The following is a 19,052-nucleotide window of genomic DNA, read 5'->3' as shown; positions in this document are numbered from 1 at the left end:
GGACTTCGGTGCTTTCACCGTCGGGGGTCGGCGCAGCAAGATTTCGTGAAGAATCCTTTTGCCGCGCAAGAAGCACTTCATGAACGTCACAGTGAACGTTGGCAATGACGGATGACGATTCGAGTCACCGATATACGACACAGAGTCCCTGCCTCGGGGGCTCCTCTTCACGCACGCCGCAACTCCGTGTGGTAGAAGAGCCCGGAGACTGTCGCATGAGGTGCACACCTGCAGCCGCCTCCGCCGAGAAGGAAGGAGGAGGAGGTGGAGGAGGACGGCAAAGTAAATCTTAACGATCTGTTGACAACGCTCAGTTACGAGGAGCGATGCGATCTCGAGTCGAAGACGACGACTACGACGACGACGTCGAGGCTGGATCCTTATATACCTTCTAATAGACAAATATGCCTTAATGCCTCGAGAAATGAGATTTACGCTCGGTCGAGCGGTGGTCCGTCCTTTAAGCCAACTTCAACAACGTGTATCCGGTTACTTCACCCGCCTCTACAACATCCGAGGCTTAATGCCTTCGTCGATTTCTCTGATCCTCATCCCCCCTCCCTTTTTTCGCTCCCTCACTTTTGCAAAATTTGCAATTACATAATTATTTTTTCTTTTCTCTTTCGACATTAAGCAGCGCGCTGCTTCGTTCTCGCGGTGTTCAAACGAGCCGGTTGAAAGCGTTCACGAATTGTCCGTACCAACTGTGAGTAATGGAGGTCAACACTTAGAGACGAAGGATTGTAACCGAGTCTAGTTTAAATTAGGTACTTACGGCTGCCAGTCGAGGTATTGGCGGCGCAAGGCATTAAGCAGTAATGGATTCTTACCTGCAACAAAGAAGGTATTACGTGTATACTAAATTGAAGAAAAATGACAGCCAGTGTATACATATAAAAAGTTCGCTAACGTTCCCCAGTGTTTCTACCATAATGCACACCCAAAGATGAAATTGCCGCACACTGGGCCACCTCCGTTCCAATCCTCGTCAAAATGATCGATCAATTTGCAGGCTCTCCGAGGCGCATTAGGTTACTCATTTACTACCCACCACCCGACTTGACTTGACTTGACTTGACTTGACTTGACTTGACTTACACATTGAAGTGAAACCAGCGCGCGAATGATTCACGGTGGATACGTACCTACCCGCAGCGTTCCGATTTATTTCTGAGAACGCCGTATCGCGGGCACTGCTAGCACCACAAGAGCTACGAACTTGCTAACTAACCTCGTTCCTTATAATCCACTCAACTAACGAACTAACTAACTGTTATATTGAAAAGAAACAAGTGGAACGAAGGTGCAGGATAATTTGAAAAGCACTTTCAGAGATCGTCAGAAGCGGGGGTCGATCTTCAGGCACAAAGAGCCTGCTATGTTATTAATTACAGGGCACCAGGGGGTAGCCCAGTGATAATTATTACCACCGAGGCATCTGCCCGCAGCAATAACGCGGCTGATTGTTCGGAGCGTCCAATGTAGAAGTCTAGTCGTTCAGTACGGTGAGTTGCAGGTCAGATTTCCTGGTATCCATTTTTTGTCAAATAAAGTTCACCCACAATCGGCAGGTAAGGAGTGTTTTTTCGATGGTAAGCGAGTCCTCAAATTATTTGTTTTTCAAATATCAACCAAGATCAAGGTGACGACTATGTTCAGCCGCATCAGAGTTCAAATTAAAAAGTTTGCAGATACGTGAATTATCATCGATGATATTCGAGATTCCCGGAAATGCGTTTGATCGGTCGAAGGCGCTTTGAAAAGATCAGAACGGCGCCTGGGGGCCGATAGTGATCGGGCGTTGAGTTTGCGCTCTCGTCAAGAGTTTCAAAGTCGCTTATATGCCCTTCCACGTACGGAGCAGGTACACAGCTCGGCAGCACTACCTCCTTTGATTACATTTTAATCGATACTATTTCACTCGTTGATTGAGTTTTTGTCGAGACCTGAGGCACAGCGTCGCGGCACGGCACGTTGCGCAAGACGGGTTAGAGAAAACCGAATTAATGCGTAAGTGGATCAACGGGCTGCCGCCATTCCAAAAGCACCGACAGAGGACAATGAACAATGTTGTCTCGAGATCCCGTGATACCTACACTGGAAGCTATCCGAGTTACGGTTCTCCATGAAAGTAGCCGTTTCCACGAGTCCGCCAACTCCAGAGCCCAGCAGCAGCTAGGACCAGGCACTTGAAGAGTTTCTACCATTTCCGCTTAATAAGGGCGGCGGTCACGCCGGCGACGTTTTGGCCCCATAGAATCGATTCCACGGGGCAGTTCACTCGGGGGACAAGGTCAGAGTTATAAGAGCTAGTCGGAGTTAACAAGCCTGCAAACGAGTAACGCGGGATGCGATGCGGTGCTGCACAGCTTCTACGAGCTGAAAGTCAAAGTGCATCTCGATCGACGAGACCACGTTGCACTGCTGCCTCTTGACGTCCTGAGCCGAGACAGAGAGAGAGAAAGAGAGAGAAAGCTGAGGGACGCTCCAGGGGAAGCGAGGATCTGATCGCGTCGTGTGTGGTCGACTCTAAAGAGGTTAAGATGGGGTGCAGCGTGCTCCACCCACGCAATCCGCTTCGATTTACTAATCTTTATATACCGTCTGCTGCTGCCGCTTCTCCTCACGGGTGACCAATTTTTCAAAACGAGCTTTAACTACGTCGAGTGTTCCAGAAAATTTCACCTCTTGATGACAGGACATCTTTTGCAAAGTGTTCGTTGATGAAGAACTCCAAAACTTATGCACACGTTGACTTTGAGCCGTGAACGTATCGCAACGTTGTGCAGTCGTGGCCATTTTCCGCTTCATTTTCGCATCGCCAGTTTATTTATTTGACACATCTGCTCAGCGGGATAAGGTTACTAACGAACTCGTGTTAATTAATGCCAGTTGTAAGTGAGAGAGCTACCGCCTCTTGGGTTCTGCACTTTTCCGACCAGGCTGGATAGATTGCAGTTTGTTTGCATATGTGTATATCTACGTAGCTCTCCGCGACTCTTCGCTTTACCTTTTGCAGCTTGAGCTTATCTCGCGCCAACTCAGAGTGCAGAGGTCGCGACTCGTGCGGTGAAACGCTCTCCGCGGTTCAACGAGCCGCGTGCTCTTTTTGTAATCGCGATATCTGATACGAATTCACTTGAGGAAATAGTAGTACTCGGTCGGAGTAGGGACTATATTTCAACTAAACACTGGGAAAATTCTCACGATTTTCTACCCATTCAGAAAACGCCAACTTCTGCTTCTTCTTCTTCTTCTTCTTTGGTACCACACAGGACAATTTACCATGATCATCGCACGCTGAAAATTCCACACACATGCTAACTCGTCCAGGTATCTCGCCATCATTAATGCGCGCTGTGATCATTAAAAACCGTAACGATCAATCGGATCTACCGTGCAATCATTAAACTGGAAAGATGAAGGTGCGGTAGCAGCAGAATATTCGTACCCTCCTTCTATATACCTTTCGCCCCACAGTGCAGGTGAAGAAGTAGAAAAAAAGGACGAAAAAGCTTGAGCAAAGCATGCCAGCACCTTTCCGCGTGATCAGTCCTTCATTTTTCAACATCATTGTTAAACATTTGCTTTTTAAGTATATACATATACTGTATATTGTATATTGTATATATACGGAGCTTTCGTATAGGGCAAAAATCAGCCTTTCTTTCATTACTTTATTTGAATTTTTCATTCTCTATTTAGTCAGCTTGTTTTTCTTTTCTTTACCGTGCTTTCTTATTTCTTACATTTTTTTTAACGTTCTCTTTTCGCACCGTAATTACTTCTAGTCTGCTCGCGGTGGTTCAATAGCCAAACTTATAATTTAATGGTTAATTATATAAGAGTCTCCCGCGGTTGGGACGCGGGTAGCCACTGGGCGGCCACGGTGACGTGCAGGAATGTTTTCTCTTATCTCCCTCGCACTCTTTCTATCCCTCGTGCCCTCCTTATTCCTCCCTGCCTCCCTCCGGTTGGTTTTATAGTCGCGAGCGCTCGGCATTGGCCGACGAGTCAGTGAGGACCAATCAGTGCATAACAGCTTCCCTTTTTGTATACACATGCATATATATATATATATACGTGTATATATATATATATATACACGTGTGTGTAAGCTGCTGCTGGTTTATCGTTCAGATTTCAGCCTCCTTCGAAGATTATTTATAATAATACTACAGAGAACGTGCATCGTAATACTTTCTTCACGTAGTTATTCAGACGAACGCAAACAATGCCTAATAATTTTATGCAATAACGTATAAAAACAGAACGAGAAAATGATGGCTTGAGTGATGGTGAGTGCAGGAGATGGATGAAGAGCACACAAGGTAGGGATAAAAGTCATTGCCATGCGGTAGATCTTTCCGTGGATCTGGCGTAGAAATAAGATCTTTTTTCTTTTTCTTCTTCTTCTTCTTCTTCTTCTTCTCAGATTCGCGTCACCGCGACAGATCTACGCAGGGTTTCAGCAGAAGTCGAGCCCGAGAGATTGAGAACGGGTTTCACCGTGGAAATAATTACGCTCTGCAACGAGGATACGGGCGTCCATCCTCCCCTTCGCGTCGATGCTGTACGCCGGTGCACGCCGATGTAATTAACGGCTCTGTAAATCAGCACCGGTTAACGCAGCCGCGAACCACAGAAGTTATGGTCTTGGCAGTTTTCCGATTTGTTAGCCAACTTGTTTATGAATGAGGCACGATAGGATAGGATAGGATAGGACAGGACATGGCAGGATAGGTGGGTGGGTGTTGTGCTGGACTCTTCCTCACTTGACAAAACCACCGTAGCTTTGAATCTTATCACATGTTAGCATGCTTGCATGGATTTTCGATCATGGATAGTACTTGGGAGTCGAATGGAGGCATTTGTGGAATGCAATATGAATATACTTGCTGTTTATACGTTCTACAAGATTTCCGTAAGATCATTTAACCGTTCTCTGATCGTCAATGTCTATCCGATCCGTTCCAGATGAGTGTAAGTATACTATGTATATATACAACGCAGTTTTTTCCCGTTCATGCAGCTGAGCTCACCGATCCGTACCCTGTAAAGGACCTCAGGGTACGGGCAGGTTGGTTTTCTCCATGGACATGGCTATATTATAACAGTACCGATCGCGACCAGGTGAGAAGGGATATCGTAGAATGAAGAAAATGACAAAAATAGTTGTCGGCTGTGCGGAGTGGCTACGACACGGTGGGTACGTAGGTACACAGATACCATTGAGATGAGGTGATACAGATCTGTCCATGAGCATCGTGGTGGGTGGTTCTACGGAGTAGGGGGAGGCACGGACGTTCGGTCAACCTGCAGATCGTTCCGCGTCCTCGAGCATCGCGCACAGTTTATTTCTCTATCCATCTATCCGGCTGTCCTTCTCTGTGTCGTGTACACGGTGCCCTCCCCCCCGCCATTGCGCGAAGATGGGGCCCGGGGGATCGGAGGAGAACGTCGCGCGGTAATCGTCAAACAAATTTCTTCCTCTTCTTATTTTTCTTCTCCTTTTTCCTTCTCTCTTTTTTCTTCTACGTCTACTTCTACTTCTAGCTCTCAGCTCTCCGGCGCATCCCCGGAGGGCCTTCCGTTGAGGACGCCGTCCTCCGTCGATGATGAGTGTGTGTCCACGTAGCGGGTCTACCTGCTACACAAACACCTCATCATCGTGGAGACAGAGCAAGTGTGCGTATGTACTCGAGCACTTGACGAACGATGTATGGTAGCGACTAGGCGTATTCCAAACGATAATTGGACTCCTTGGGTTGATTCCAGCGTCTCGGCGTTGTGCGGAAAGAAAAAGCATCGCATAGTCGAACGAAACCACGCGGCTTGTGGCACAGGTGGTCGACTTTCCGTGTGCTGTACTCGAGATGGCGGCTTCCTCTTCCAGAGCACTATTCCGCGCTGGATATACACTTCTATGTCAGCAATTTGGTACCGTTAGGTTCGCGCGCCAAGGGTTACGCTGCGGCCTTATTCCAGGATTGATCAATTTCGTCTACCACTATTTTCGTCTTGCCTAACCGGGTGCATTGCAATCTCTTCAGACACTGCAACACCGTCAGGATCACAAGGGTATCCAGTAGTTAGAGCCAACCCCCCCGATGACGAGATAGAGTCATTCAATAATGCAACAGCACCAGCGAGATAACTCTTAGAGTTGTTTTGGCTCTTGGAGAGTTTCAGCGTTACCGGGTGCGCGTTTATAAAATGTTGGACAGTAGGCGGAGGGTGAGGAAGAGTGTTCTCTCTTCTGGAAGTAATCGATTCCGGTTAACATCGCGGAGGAGAGGAACCTGAAGGAGCGACATGGGTCCCACGTGATATCATCTATATGGACCGTTCGCGGGGCCCCTGCTCCTCGTCTCCGAGAAGTCCAATAAAAGGAGTGTCAATGGGACCATGGGGACCGGCCCAAAGAGCGACTAGTCAGTCCCCCTAACTCACCGTATAATCACCGCCATTGTATTATTGACAGCGCGACAGGGCGACATTGCAGCGAGAGAAAAAAGAGCACACGAGAAATAATAACAAAATGGAAATAAAGAAAAAGTAGCTCCGTCGTTGCTGCGTCGTGGCAGGAGCCGTCGGATGGGATCGAACGGGCAGCAGCTTCTCCACCTCTGGCCGAAATTATTGCGAGTTAATACACCTCCGTGCCCGTAGTCTTCGAGAGATTAAAATTATGATAAAAGTCGGAACATTTATGAGCCTCTGTGTGTACACGACAGGTCTTCGCCTGGTCAACAGGAGCGGAAGGTGAAAGAATTCCTGATTAAATTGCCGATTTATGTTAATTTTGCTTATATATACCGCGGGTGTTCAACATCGCGATTCAAGGCTGTTTGTCTCGTGGTATCCGGTCAAAGGTTGTGGGCTATACTTGTAATGATGGTGATCAATCCGTGAAACATAATTTAGAAACTTTTTTTTCACGTAGTATAGTCATTTAATACTTTTCGCAGTCAAGATCGTTACACGAAACCAGCTATCGTTCGTTGTCGTCGTATTAATTTTGCTTTGTATCTATAATAAATATTCAAAAACGAGTGAAAAATATAGGTATACAATTCTAATATCTATTTACCGAGAGTTATATATACATACGGAGTCTTAAATCCATTTCTGTAGATCCATACTGCTGCACTAATCGCACTTATCTGTAGTAATCTATTTTGTATAAAGTTAAATCAATGTGCTTCACCGTATCGGAAACGTGTTCATAAATATTGCATAAGATGTTAGATGGATTAATTTTATTGGTTACGTCGTTAAAGAAAGATATATGCATTGATAAGAGTGTGAGTCTAGACACAAAATCATGCGTCGATATCGCTGTATTCGTACCACAACTTTAAACTTTTACTTCTGTCTTCCCTATGAATAATACATCCTCGCAATTGAGACGGCAAATCAGATATACAAACTTTAGTAGTAACTATAGGCCACTACGGTGATAAGTATGCTAATTGTAATCAATACTTTAATCAATGCCTTCCCGAATGAAAGCCATAAGCACCTTTAACCGACCAGTTAGTTCGAATTACCGGTTCTTATAAACACATTACCACAAATCGTGGATTTGAACATAACTTCCCGTAGTCTTACTGGCGAATCTGATGAGGTAGAAAAAATCTGATATTAATGTTTTGTAACCAGAGAGTGTTTTTCTTTTTTTGGTTTTTTTTTTTCTTTTTTACATATTCACGCCAAAAAAGCGTGTAATGTGCCGGATAGTCAAGCAATGAATCGGATGGGTTCGCACTTAACGATTATCACGCAATTTCCAACGTGCCGTTATCTTATAATTACAACAAATGTAACACCTAAAAGACAAGCAAATCAAGATCTCACTTTACGTGTATCGCACACTACGTCTACTCGATAACATAAGAGCACGCCTTAAAAGTCTTCTCCTACATCGTCGACGTGATCGAAAAAAAAGGAAACGAGTGGAAAGTAAAAAAAATATAATCAAGTTCCCCGTGGGAAGTGCCACAGAAGGAAGAATAGAAGTTGAAAAAGGATTTGATAAAAGAGAAGAAGAAGAAGAAGAAGAAGAAGAAGAAGAAGAACGGGAACATTATTGTTATCGAAATCAATTGTTGGGCCAATAAACAGGGAGTCAAAAAGAGGCTAATTGTCGGTATACAGTACCGTGGAACCACCAAGTCCTTTCCCCCCTCTCCCTCTTCCGTCGGTTGCCCCAACCCCCCTGTTGGTTGCGGTATGTAATTACAAGGGAGTGACTCGCCGCGATGGAGGTGCTTATCGGTTCGGTCCCATAAGAGAGAGAGAGGAGAAGATGGGGCCTTATCCAGCCCGTGAGACCACCGGTCATTTAATCCCATGACACTGTGCATTGTGGCCTGAAAGGCTTCCAGCACCGTGTACCTACCAACTTTACCGACTGAAGTTTCTCGTCACTTCTCGAAGTTACAATCCACCAGAACGCGATCGAGTAAACAAGATCGTCAAACTGGCGTTACCGTGGACGTAAATATTGTAGACACGTAAATATGTAAGAGCAGAAAAGCATTGAACGGAATGGAAACTGTCGCGTAATCATTGCTGTGCCGTTGAGGTCTCGATTTGTAATGACAAATGGCTAATGACTGGTGACTAATGATCAATTCCTATCCCCGTCCAATGTATTGCCGCGTGGTTAGGGAAACTGAACCGCGTATCTGTTTACATAAGAAATCGAGGCTGCCGAAGGAGGGTATATGTATAGGTATATGCAGAGGAATCGTGGACAATGAATCGTGACTGAGTCTCGACACGAAACGTGTTGTTTCATTCCCTGCTCCATAGAGGGAGAGAGAGAGAGAGAGAGAGAAAGAGAGAGACGGACGGTGGGTAATGTGTTAGATAACAAACAATGACGACGGCTTATAGTAGGTATAGCGGATCGGTAAAGAATTGAGAAGGGTTACAGAGGCGACGATATATCTTTGGGGAAATGGGTAGTCGTTGACGTCTCGTGTATAGGCAATCCGCGTAGTGGGACGACTGCGCACCAGATTAGGACCAGCGATAGATAGCTGGCGGAGTGAATGTCCCGAGATTTTTTTGCACTTACGATTAGGAGAAGGTGAATATTCACTGCGATCGTGCGAATGGGATAAGTCGAATGAGAGCGGGGTCGGGTGTTTTCGAAATCGCGAAACACTTCCTGCCTACCCCGATCGTGTTTCATCCCGTTCGCGAATATAAAGTCCATACAGTTCCATTAGCGAAGCCGCAAGACCGATGCACAATGTTTACCAGGGTAAACGCTCCGGGAGGTTAGTTGCAGTGTCTGCGCGCCACGTGGCCGGTCTCTCGGGCTGCCGTGATTGCAGAGTTGGGGTCCGTCATTACGAGACCTCGAGATGACCTTCTGCGGACCCCCCGGGCCCACGGGACGCGAACGGCGGACGAACACGTACGAATGCAGTGCACCGGGGAATCTCGATCTGCGCTTGGGAGAAGATGCATGCTCGGGTGTCTGCGGAGGCGAAGAGCGGGTGAAGAGGATTTCACAAAGGGGGCGCAGAGCGGAGCCCCCAGGTGGTGCAATTTCGGCAGGTCGATTTCCCGTAGCTAGAGAGATATTCAAGATTCGCTGAAACGAACGCTCCGAGGGTCAGCCGCGGTTGGATGGAGAGAGGACCCATTGTGTTCAGGATGTAGGTAGGTACCGTCGCCGGCGCGGTAATCAGAGCATGATTATTTGTGAACAAAGAGGATAATTTATGATCACGTGATCTTTCATTGGGATCGGACCAGGCTGCGGCTGCGGGTGCCCCGTTGAGATGAAGAAATGGCAGGACTCAGGGGGAGGGCATCGCGAGCTCCGTTCCTGCGGGGGCAGGGGACGGGGAGAAAGAGGGAGGAGGGCAGGTGAAGAGCATCAGAGTCATGCGAGCTCCCTCAGGGGTCTGACCCCCTGACCCTATCAGCCTGCTCGCACCGGCCGAGTGCTCGGCATTGTTCTTCCATAACCGTACCCTGCGGAATACACAGCCGTCGAACGGCATTGTCTTTCCGTTAAGCAAAAGCGCACCGCCTATATACTGCCGCTGCAGAACTACGTAATTTATTGAGTTATAAACCGTCTAATTATCCCCTGGTAATTGCTCAATTCTCGATAGATCAGTGCACCTACCGATAATAAAGCTACCAGAATACATCTCCACCTTCTGTGCATGACCTGTGACCAGGTTCAACTTCTACCCAGACCCTCTCTTCTTGGCCAATGGTAAGTAGAGCGACTCACTGACCAGCAGTGTAACAACTTTTCTGAAGGAATAAAATAAACAAAAAAAAAAAAGAAAAGTACATAATGAAGAAATCGAAACGATGCAAAAAAAGTAAAGAGAAAAAAGTAATACCTCCAAACTATTACCTACTAGCTCGCACGGGGGTAACAAAGCCACAAATGTCAGAGGTCGCTCCGGGCAGGTTCAGCCCGCACCACAGCTCGATCCAGCCTGCAACCTCTTGACTCGAGATCGAGAACAGCACAGAGGCGAGCAAACAATGTACTGTTTGACGTAGCGATATTATTTCGTTACCGTTCTCCTGTTTCCAATCAGACGATATTGCGCTGCTACAATTGATACGCAAGTAGTTCTTCAACCAGTAATCGTTATCCCAAATGATCCAAGTTTGTCAGTTTCGAATAAGTCTCACGATGCTTTCCAACTTCGCGCGCGACATTCGCAAGATGTATAGGTACAGGACCGCTACGTCCCGCAGGGCTGTGTCATCGGCACCATTTACGCACGGATGGGCTTAAGACCGTGAAGGCGCGGTTTCTCCGGGCGACGGAGAAGCCGACGATCATCACAGCACCGATCTAGATTGGAGGTGTCATTATGGAGGTCGGTTCGCCTCGCGTCATCGAATCCGTGGGCATAGCTGCCGGTGGAGCAGGAGGAGTTGGCGACGGTCATCATGGCTGTGTAGAGGCCAACCTCACAAACCACCTTGCACGAAGCTTGCGGCTTTTTCCCCGTATTCTTAGTCGAGACTCTCGAGTCTTCTTCGCGGTGCCTTCAGCCCGTGGAATTCCCCGATGACTGTTATTAGGTCGACGATGCCGTGTTGTCCTCGCATCGCTTCGCGCGCTACTTTTTACATTTCGGTCGACTTGATTTTACGCGCCGGTGCATATCCGTTGCCGTTGCCGTTGCCGTTGCCACCACGATCCAGGGTCGTCGTTGTCGCGGATCAAATCATACCATCATTCCGTGGATAACCATCATTCCCATCATTATTTCTCATCTCAATTATCCCCAGTATACCCTCGTACTCGTATTCCTAACCCGCTCTGCTTCCGTTAGCGCATTACCGCGAGCTGGAGGCGAATTACCCGCTGCCAGAAGCGGCCATTTGTCCGTGAAGATACGTCGATGATCGAGATGGCCTCGCCATACGGCGTATCAGTCGAGCTCACCCAATTCTCCCGCAATAAAACTCTCCTTCGGATGGATGGATGGATGGATGGATGGATGGATGAACGGGGGACGAGGAGACGGGTGGCGGTCGACGGCGGTTGAGAGTCAATTCTTAGAACTTGGAGGCTTCGAAGTTTCGAGGCTTCGAGGCTTCGAGGCTTCGAGGCTTCGAGCTCGGGACCAGGAGGATGATGGCTGACGGGACGTGAAGGCGAACTCGAACGCACGCGCCAGGGGCAAGCAGAGGCTCGAGCTCTGTAATCACTCGGCGAGCACGCACACCCACAAGCTCACATGGACGAGAGTATAAGCCCACACTCCGGATCTTCCGCATACTAATTCCCCGAGGTGGTTGGGCCGCGAAGCGTGTATCTACGTCGCGTAGGTGCGCGCCGTGCGCGTCTGGGCCCAGAAGGGGCCCCTCGACGGCACGCCAGGCTCACGCTCACGCGCGTCCTCCCAGCCGCACATCTGCGTAATTGTCCCCGCCGGCAGCATTCGACCGGGTCTACGTTCAGCAGCCCGAAGAAGAAGATGAAGAAGAAGAAGGAGATGAAGAAAAAGAAGAAGAAGTCGAAGAGTAAGAAGGCAGAGGAGGGTCCGAGGTATGGTATAGTTTCTTTCAAAACAGCAGGTACTCTCTCCCTGGGAAGCCGGTCTTGGCTCTATCGTTTCCGAGGAGAACATTGTCATGCAGTAATTTTTCTCAACTTTTGAGCAATTACCGTCGTCGTCGTTTCCATTTGACAAAGTTGGAACCGCGACATTGTATACTTATGGGCAGTGGTCGGGTTGTAATTTTGCAGTTCTGCGTTACAGGCGTGTTGTTTGTGGTGAGAAAAAAATGGCAGATTCCATTAAAATGGCAGGCGGTTTTCTTGGCACATCAAACCCGACGTCGACTGAATCACCGTATTTTCTCAAAAGAAGAAGTTGTTAAATTATTACTTTCAGTAAACAAAGAGCACGCAGTTTTCTACTTTTTATTCCACTTCCAGAGTTGACCTTTCACGAATGTTCAATGAACCGGTCAATTCTTCCCTTGTAAAACGTTGTAACCTCTGCGCCTATCCGTATTTAAGTGAGTTTTGAATTCACAAGTACCCCCGAGGCGATGAGGCCAGTGGTGGGTTGGGTAACCACCGGTCTACCATCTCTCAGCACGCGGTCTGCATAATCCCTCCAAGCTACGCGAAGTTCTTGCGCCTGCCTCGCCCCGGGACGAAACGCGGGCTTAATGATCAGCGTTTCGTGATTTATTTTTGGAAGAGGGTTAAATCGGCGCCGTGTGCTGCTGCTCCTCTTCTTAAGCTCCTCACCGGCGTCTCGACCAGCATATATACCAAGGGACGTATTTCCCGCCGCGGCAACAGCCTGCTGCTGCCGTAGCCGGAAGCAACGCCACAGATTACACGGGTACAGCTCGCGTCATTCCGGTTATTTCACCCCCTCCGCCATTTCATAATTGCTCTGCAGTTATACTGTCACAAGTTTAACGTGGAGATCTTATCGGTTTGATTCAAAACCACCATTCCACGCAGTCGAGGATTTTTTTTTTTTTTTTGCACCATATACAATTGTAGATATCATAGTGATCATATCTAACGATTGGAAAACGTTTACCAGACGTGTGTGGACTCCATATATCTACCATGACGCAAGGGTGTAGCCCCATCGCTGTATACGAGGTAAATGAAAAGTAGGTGAATTGATGTATAAAAGCGACGGTCTGTCGATATGTAGATCGTGACATAATACTAAGGGATCTATAGATGCTGCTAATTTTTTGAATTCACGAAGAAACTGACAAACAGACAGTAATATGACAATCCCGTTCTGTTAAATTGGCACCAGCAATGCTATCTGGCGCAGCAGGGGGGGGGGGGGGGGGAAACACGGAGCATATCATGTTTATCATATGCTCGAATAACGCGGCTGGTTAGCAGCTAGCGAGATCAGAAGCAATGTTGCACGACTCTGTGTAGAGTTGAAGAGAGTTGGTGGCGTCTGCGGTGTTACCGTATGTGAGGTGAGCTGGCTGGTCTTCGGGTAGGTACGTGTTCTTCTCTCTTTCTCATCCACCGTGGCGATGCGCGCAAGCATGCATGCATGCATTATACGTGGTGTATGATATATCACTGGAGCAAACACGGGTGTGTAACGACGTACGAACAGCTCGGCCTATATTTGTAGATGTGTTGAAGATATCAGAGTCGAGCAAAAGGCGTACATATGGGTACAACCGGCGGGGTCACATGCCTCGCACGTCTCTCACAATCAGACACATGTTCCACGTTGTGTGATTTCGACACGGCCGCATTTCTAAATCATGTCGATGCCTGACTGCCTCAGACTGCCTTGCTCGTATGGTATGGTATAGGCGATGGCGATCCCATCCCCGGTACCTACCACCGGGTTGTTACCTCATTGTGTGCACACGATATACTCAATTCGCTTTAAATAGCATTATCTTGTTCGCTTATTCAGACGGCAGTCGGTCAGGTACTGGGAAAGTATCCTCCATCCGTCCTGTATCTCGGTTGGATCGATCGGCAGCGGCACCACCACCACCACCACCACCGTCGCTGCCTGATATACCGAGGGTAATAAATCTTCTTAACACTTTAGGCTTTCCGATATTCTTATTCGTTCGATTGCTACCTTAACGCGCCAACATCGAAGAACGCAACACAGCTAGAAACGTGTACAAGTCAAACCAACTTACTAAAGCGGTCGACCATTATTATTCCTCGGTGATGCTCGAAGGGCCTGCAGTTATTTCGACAAATAAGTCAAGCTCATAGACCGAGACGGTAAGATGAACAACATCGATGATTGGAAGAGCTGCTGATTGTGTAGTTGCATTAGCGCTGGTACTGGATCTCTGGACGTAGTCTTCACGCGGTTACAATTAACAAGCACCTGCAGACCGTCACACGGACCGTGACTGAATCGACAAAATTACAGAAGACACGATGTCGAGTAGTGGAGACATAAGTTCGAAGGGAAAAAGTTAAAGAAAATGAGTGTTAACCGATTCTTTGAAACACCGGAAGAATGAATTTGACGTAGACATTTTACCATAATCCCCGACGAAGTGACGCGCTTTCCAACGTTTAATTTCATGACAATTAGCCGCCCGAGAAGAGTAAGCAACGTTCGTGCCGTAATGGCTAATGGGAATGAGTGAATCGAGGGAATCGCGAGTCTGCTTTGGTGCTAATGCCTTCTTTCCTTCCTGTCACAATCGCTTATATTCATCGAGCTCTCCTCTTAACAGGCAAAGTTAACGATGCCCATTAGGGCACGCCACGCTTGCTTGACTAATCGCAATGCGCATGACTTCATAGTTCACGTAGAAAGGCTATTCGTCTCGTACATCCTCGAAACTGTCAGCCTGATTCTATACCTCCCACACAGATGCAAAAGCCTTTTCCTCCATCTGAGCGTACATGAATATGTCTATATATTATATGGTTTAGCATTAGTCCGACAAAGATGAGCACAACGACGAACCGTAAAAGCTGTCTCCAATCCTCGATTTTCTCTATTTTTGCTGAATCGACTAATACTTAAGGCGCCCTCACGTTCATCTGCAATGCTACTACGCGATAAATACGACGAAGGGTTGGCAAAGTGATGCAATGTAACATAACGCGAGTGAGCTCGTCTATGAGCGAAATGGCGTGACGACGTGTAGCGCAACCCAGATCTGTCACACGGAAGGGACCTCCGCGTTGGTGGATCACGTGATCAGGTAGGTAGGTTGGTAGGTAGGTATGGAGGTGAAGCAAAGGTGAGGGCAGCTCATTCATCAACCACGTTTAACTACGCGGTTCGTTCTAGGTATTACGAGCGTCAGCCGAAGAGGAAAAGGGGGCACATATCAGAGCACGTGATTCGTGATTCCCAGCTCGTTTACGTCGCCGCGCGTATTGCAATCGAGCGCTTCAAAGCAGCCGCGCGCCAGTTGCATAATGCCTCGCAAATGATAACGAGATAGGTATCCATCCTTCTCTACGTGTCTTCCGTAGGGAAAGTTAAAGGTTCAATCTAGGTATAGCGCGCGGAATTCTTTGACCGAAGAAAAACTCTCAACGATCACTTGATATTCACGTGGGAACCTATACAAGTATACAGCCTATGGTGACTGAGATTTCCCCGAAGTAGTTTCGTCGGTCAGTGCGGGAAATCTCAAAGAGAAATCCAGCCCGTCTGACAGGCACCTGCAAACTCGAGATGACATTCAGTTCCGATGAGTCCGGCCTCGACAAGGTCGAATAAGGAACCCTGACGTCCGCTCGTTCGACTGGCAGGTGTCGTTCGTGAGGAACATGATTGGTGACTCTCATTCTTGACGCAGCGGGACACCGCCTAGCTGCATAACAGTACAACGTTCCGTTATAACTGCACACCGTTTTACTGTCCCCGGCCAAAAGAGTTCGAGATAAGATGTATTGCTATCTAGATATATTCAGATTCGTGTATCGTTTAGAAGTTGGTTAATTGGCTTTACCCAGAGCGTAAAAAACAAGCTAAAAAATTATCACTTTTTGAAGAAATTTAAGTGGAGTAAAAGTAATAAATCTGAAAAACGAATCGAGTAAAACACCTCAGACTACCTATTTCTGAAGTTCCTAATCGAGCGCTGGCTTGTAGGCTTGAACGATGACACAATACTGGTCGTAAGATCGTTTGACGCCCAGTGTATGGACTTGATTCAGGAAGACAGTGGCGACAGGGGTTGACGCGAGCACAATGCGCGAGTTGACGGAGTTTTTACGTCAAACAATAGGCGGTTCAGCAGAAGGAAAACATCCTTTGTGTCGCGTGAACGAAGTGTGAAATGGAAACACTTCTTTGGATAGTAGAACAATCCGGGTAAGCTACTGCACAAGACGTGAACAAGAAGTTAAACGAGTGATGAACACCAGGCGCAAGCTTCTTCAAAGTGATTACGAGCATTCTTCTTCCCCCAATTTTCACCCTCAAATTGTATAATCGTTTAACGAAATCCCGGACGTGAAAATCTGCATATTTTGGAAAGCTTCCTAAGACATCTGGCGTCAATGTGTAGCGATTCCTTGGATTCAGTGATAATTCATTCAGATTATTGTTACTTCTATCCTCGGGCTACGACATTTATCACCGATGTGATTCCATGCCTGGTCATTACTGCGGCCCTCGGTATAACAATGGTGCATATCTTCTAGCTGGGTCATGTGTGGGTTATACGTATAAGCAGAGCATATGATCGTGGCTGATCTCGCGGTATAATGGCGTTGCAGTGAAAACGACTAACCGCCAGCTGGCGATGGAGGAGTCAGCGTGAGGCAACCACGAGTATGAAAACGTGAGTGATGGCTCGAGGATGGGGAACACGATCTACAGCTCATTACCATTATCTATCTCGTATCGGCGTACATATAACAGTTATACGAGGAAATTAGGACCGCCGCAAGTTCGACGAAGAACATTGTACGATTGCAGATGAGCACGTAATGTTTTATAAGTGATTACAAGTGTAAGAGTGCAGAGTAAAAGGGAATAGAGTATCAAATGAAACATAAAGACAGAAATTGTGGATCAAGAACGCGGAATAACCAGAGGAATGCACAATATATTTTTTTAATCGTATTGCGAACTATCAGGAACCGTTGATGCTTGTCTGAAACGATCGGTTGAAGGCTTGATAGGCATCGGATTATTGACAGATGATGAGATAAAGCGGGTTGAAAGAGAGAAAGCGCGCACGTGGCTGAACGGACCAATTAGTCCCATCGACGAGATTGCAGCCGCGGTTAGGAGGAAACCAGGTCCGCCGATCGCTGACCGATGACCGACCACGCGCTGCTCGATCAGGAACCATTAACCGCCGCCAAAGCAATGGTCGAAATCCATTCACATGAGGAAACACCGCTTTCTACTTATTCGGATTTGCATAGGCCAAAAATTAGAAACCGATATTATTGAGGCGTCGCGTTTTTTTCGATGATACCTGCAGTGGCGCGTTCTAATAAAGTAAGCAATATTGGATCGAGGTTCCTCGTAATTATGTAAGCAAAAATTAACGATAAAAACTTTGCATTTACCATTTAACTTTGTGTTGTATTAAGCGCAGGTGTAATCTCAGTTTTCTTCGCTACAAAACTTAGCTAACAATCAGATTATTACTGCCACACACCGTGGCGGTTCCTTCAGCTTCTAGCCCGGTGGCCCGGTGGTGCCGAGCAAAGGTCTCTCTCCCTCTCGGTAAATTACAGGAAGCTACGGACCACCCGGAAGGTCTTTAGATTACTACCAAGGGGTGGTCCAGGACCAATTCGTACTTGCAATCAAGCTTGGAATCAAGAACCATCCAAGGTCAGCCGAATTAATCGGACAAAAGCAAGATGGGTTCGGTCCATGATGGAGAACAGGAACAAAGGTGTATACTACATACTGTTGGAATCGGCTGGTGAATATTTTCTTCCCATCGGTCGCCGCTATGGGATGCAATCCAATGCAAAGCGTTCTCGTGCTTTGTCTCGACTCACGATTATCGCTTATTAATGATTAATTGATTGCGGCGGCAAGCCCGTTGCAGAGTGCGGTACGTGTGTGAAGGTGTTACATGTTAACTCCGATGTAACAAGAGGTCAACCTGGTTCAGATCATGCTCTGCTCTTGCTCGTTAGAAAGTATATGGCTAGGTATACCCTACACGACGTGCGCCAGTCGATCACCCAACGAATGGGACGAACTCGTATGGGAAGAGGCGAGAAACGGATACGGAATTGAAACCCTTTTCTACCTTAGAAGCTTATGCGGCGGTGCGCCTTGATATTCTTACCCCTTTTAGCTCTTCGATTACGGAATATCGTACACGTCTTTACTCGACGTTGATTCCAATGGAAAACTATAATGAAATGATTTCCTTAAAGTACCCCGATCTGTATTTGGTAACCCTCAATAATCATTTGAGGAGTCTGAACCCTTCCAATCATAAATTTTTTTCTTCACTTTGCCTACTGTATTCACCTCAGGGATAACTTTTCTGTACAGACTATAAACGTAACAAAAAGCTATTGACGTAAAAACAAATTTCACGTACGAATTCAAAGTCCTTTAGATACGACTCAACAGCATTTCCTAACTTTGAACAATGCAAATTTTCATAAAATCGCGCAATAATAGATGAAAAATAACCATTCCGCGTATCAACAGAGAATGAATGCCAGTGTTTCTTGAAATTTGGACAGGAAATCCGTGATAGGTAGTAGGATGAAGCAGGGTTCGGTGGAAGCGTAGTGTCGCCTGAAGAGATTACCTTAGCGGAGATGGCGGTAGGAGGAAGACAGGAGTTTAGCAGACCGTTGCGCAATTCTCAAGTTTTTTTTTTTACTAAGCATATACGTCCATACATACGTGTATGTTTATATATATATATACATATACGACGGGATGAACCACGGCGGGGAAAGTTGAATCTTGCGAGACTTGATTTAGTAGACAAAATCCTTAACTGGATCTCTCGCTCGACTAGAGTCGAGTGGAGTGGAGTGGAGTGAAGCGAACTCGAGACTCCGTTCGAGTCGTCACATTGGTGCTGAGAGTAGGTAT

At 47.0% G+C, this 19,052-nt stretch overlaps 1 protein-coding gene across 2 annotated transcripts in view; it reads right to left on the bottom strand.

The window, feature by feature from the left end:
• The window catches only part of LOC124407848, a 74,914-nt gene that overhangs the window by 13,530 nt on the left and 42,332 nt on the right, over window positions 1–19,052 (bottom strand). The window contains exon 6 of one of the 2 annotated variants that reach the window (XM_046884380.1): window positions 776–830. The exons of the other annotated variant lie outside the window; for it this stretch is intronic. Coding sequence (XP_046740336.1) covers window positions 776–830 — 55 coding nt within the window. The remainder of the gene's footprint in view (window positions 1–775; window positions 831–19,052) is intronic. 2 annotated transcript variants of the gene reach the window in all.

The sequence above is a fragment of the Diprion similis genome, chromosome 7, assembly GCF_021155765.1.
Source record: "Diprion similis isolate iyDipSimi1 chromosome 7, iyDipSimi1.1, whole genome shotgun sequence".
Taxonomy (NCBI): Eukaryota; Metazoa; Arthropoda; class Insecta; order Hymenoptera; family Diprionidae; genus Diprion; species Diprion similis.
Note: the sequence above shows the minus strand (reverse complement) of the source record. Positions and strands in the feature narration are given on the sequence as shown.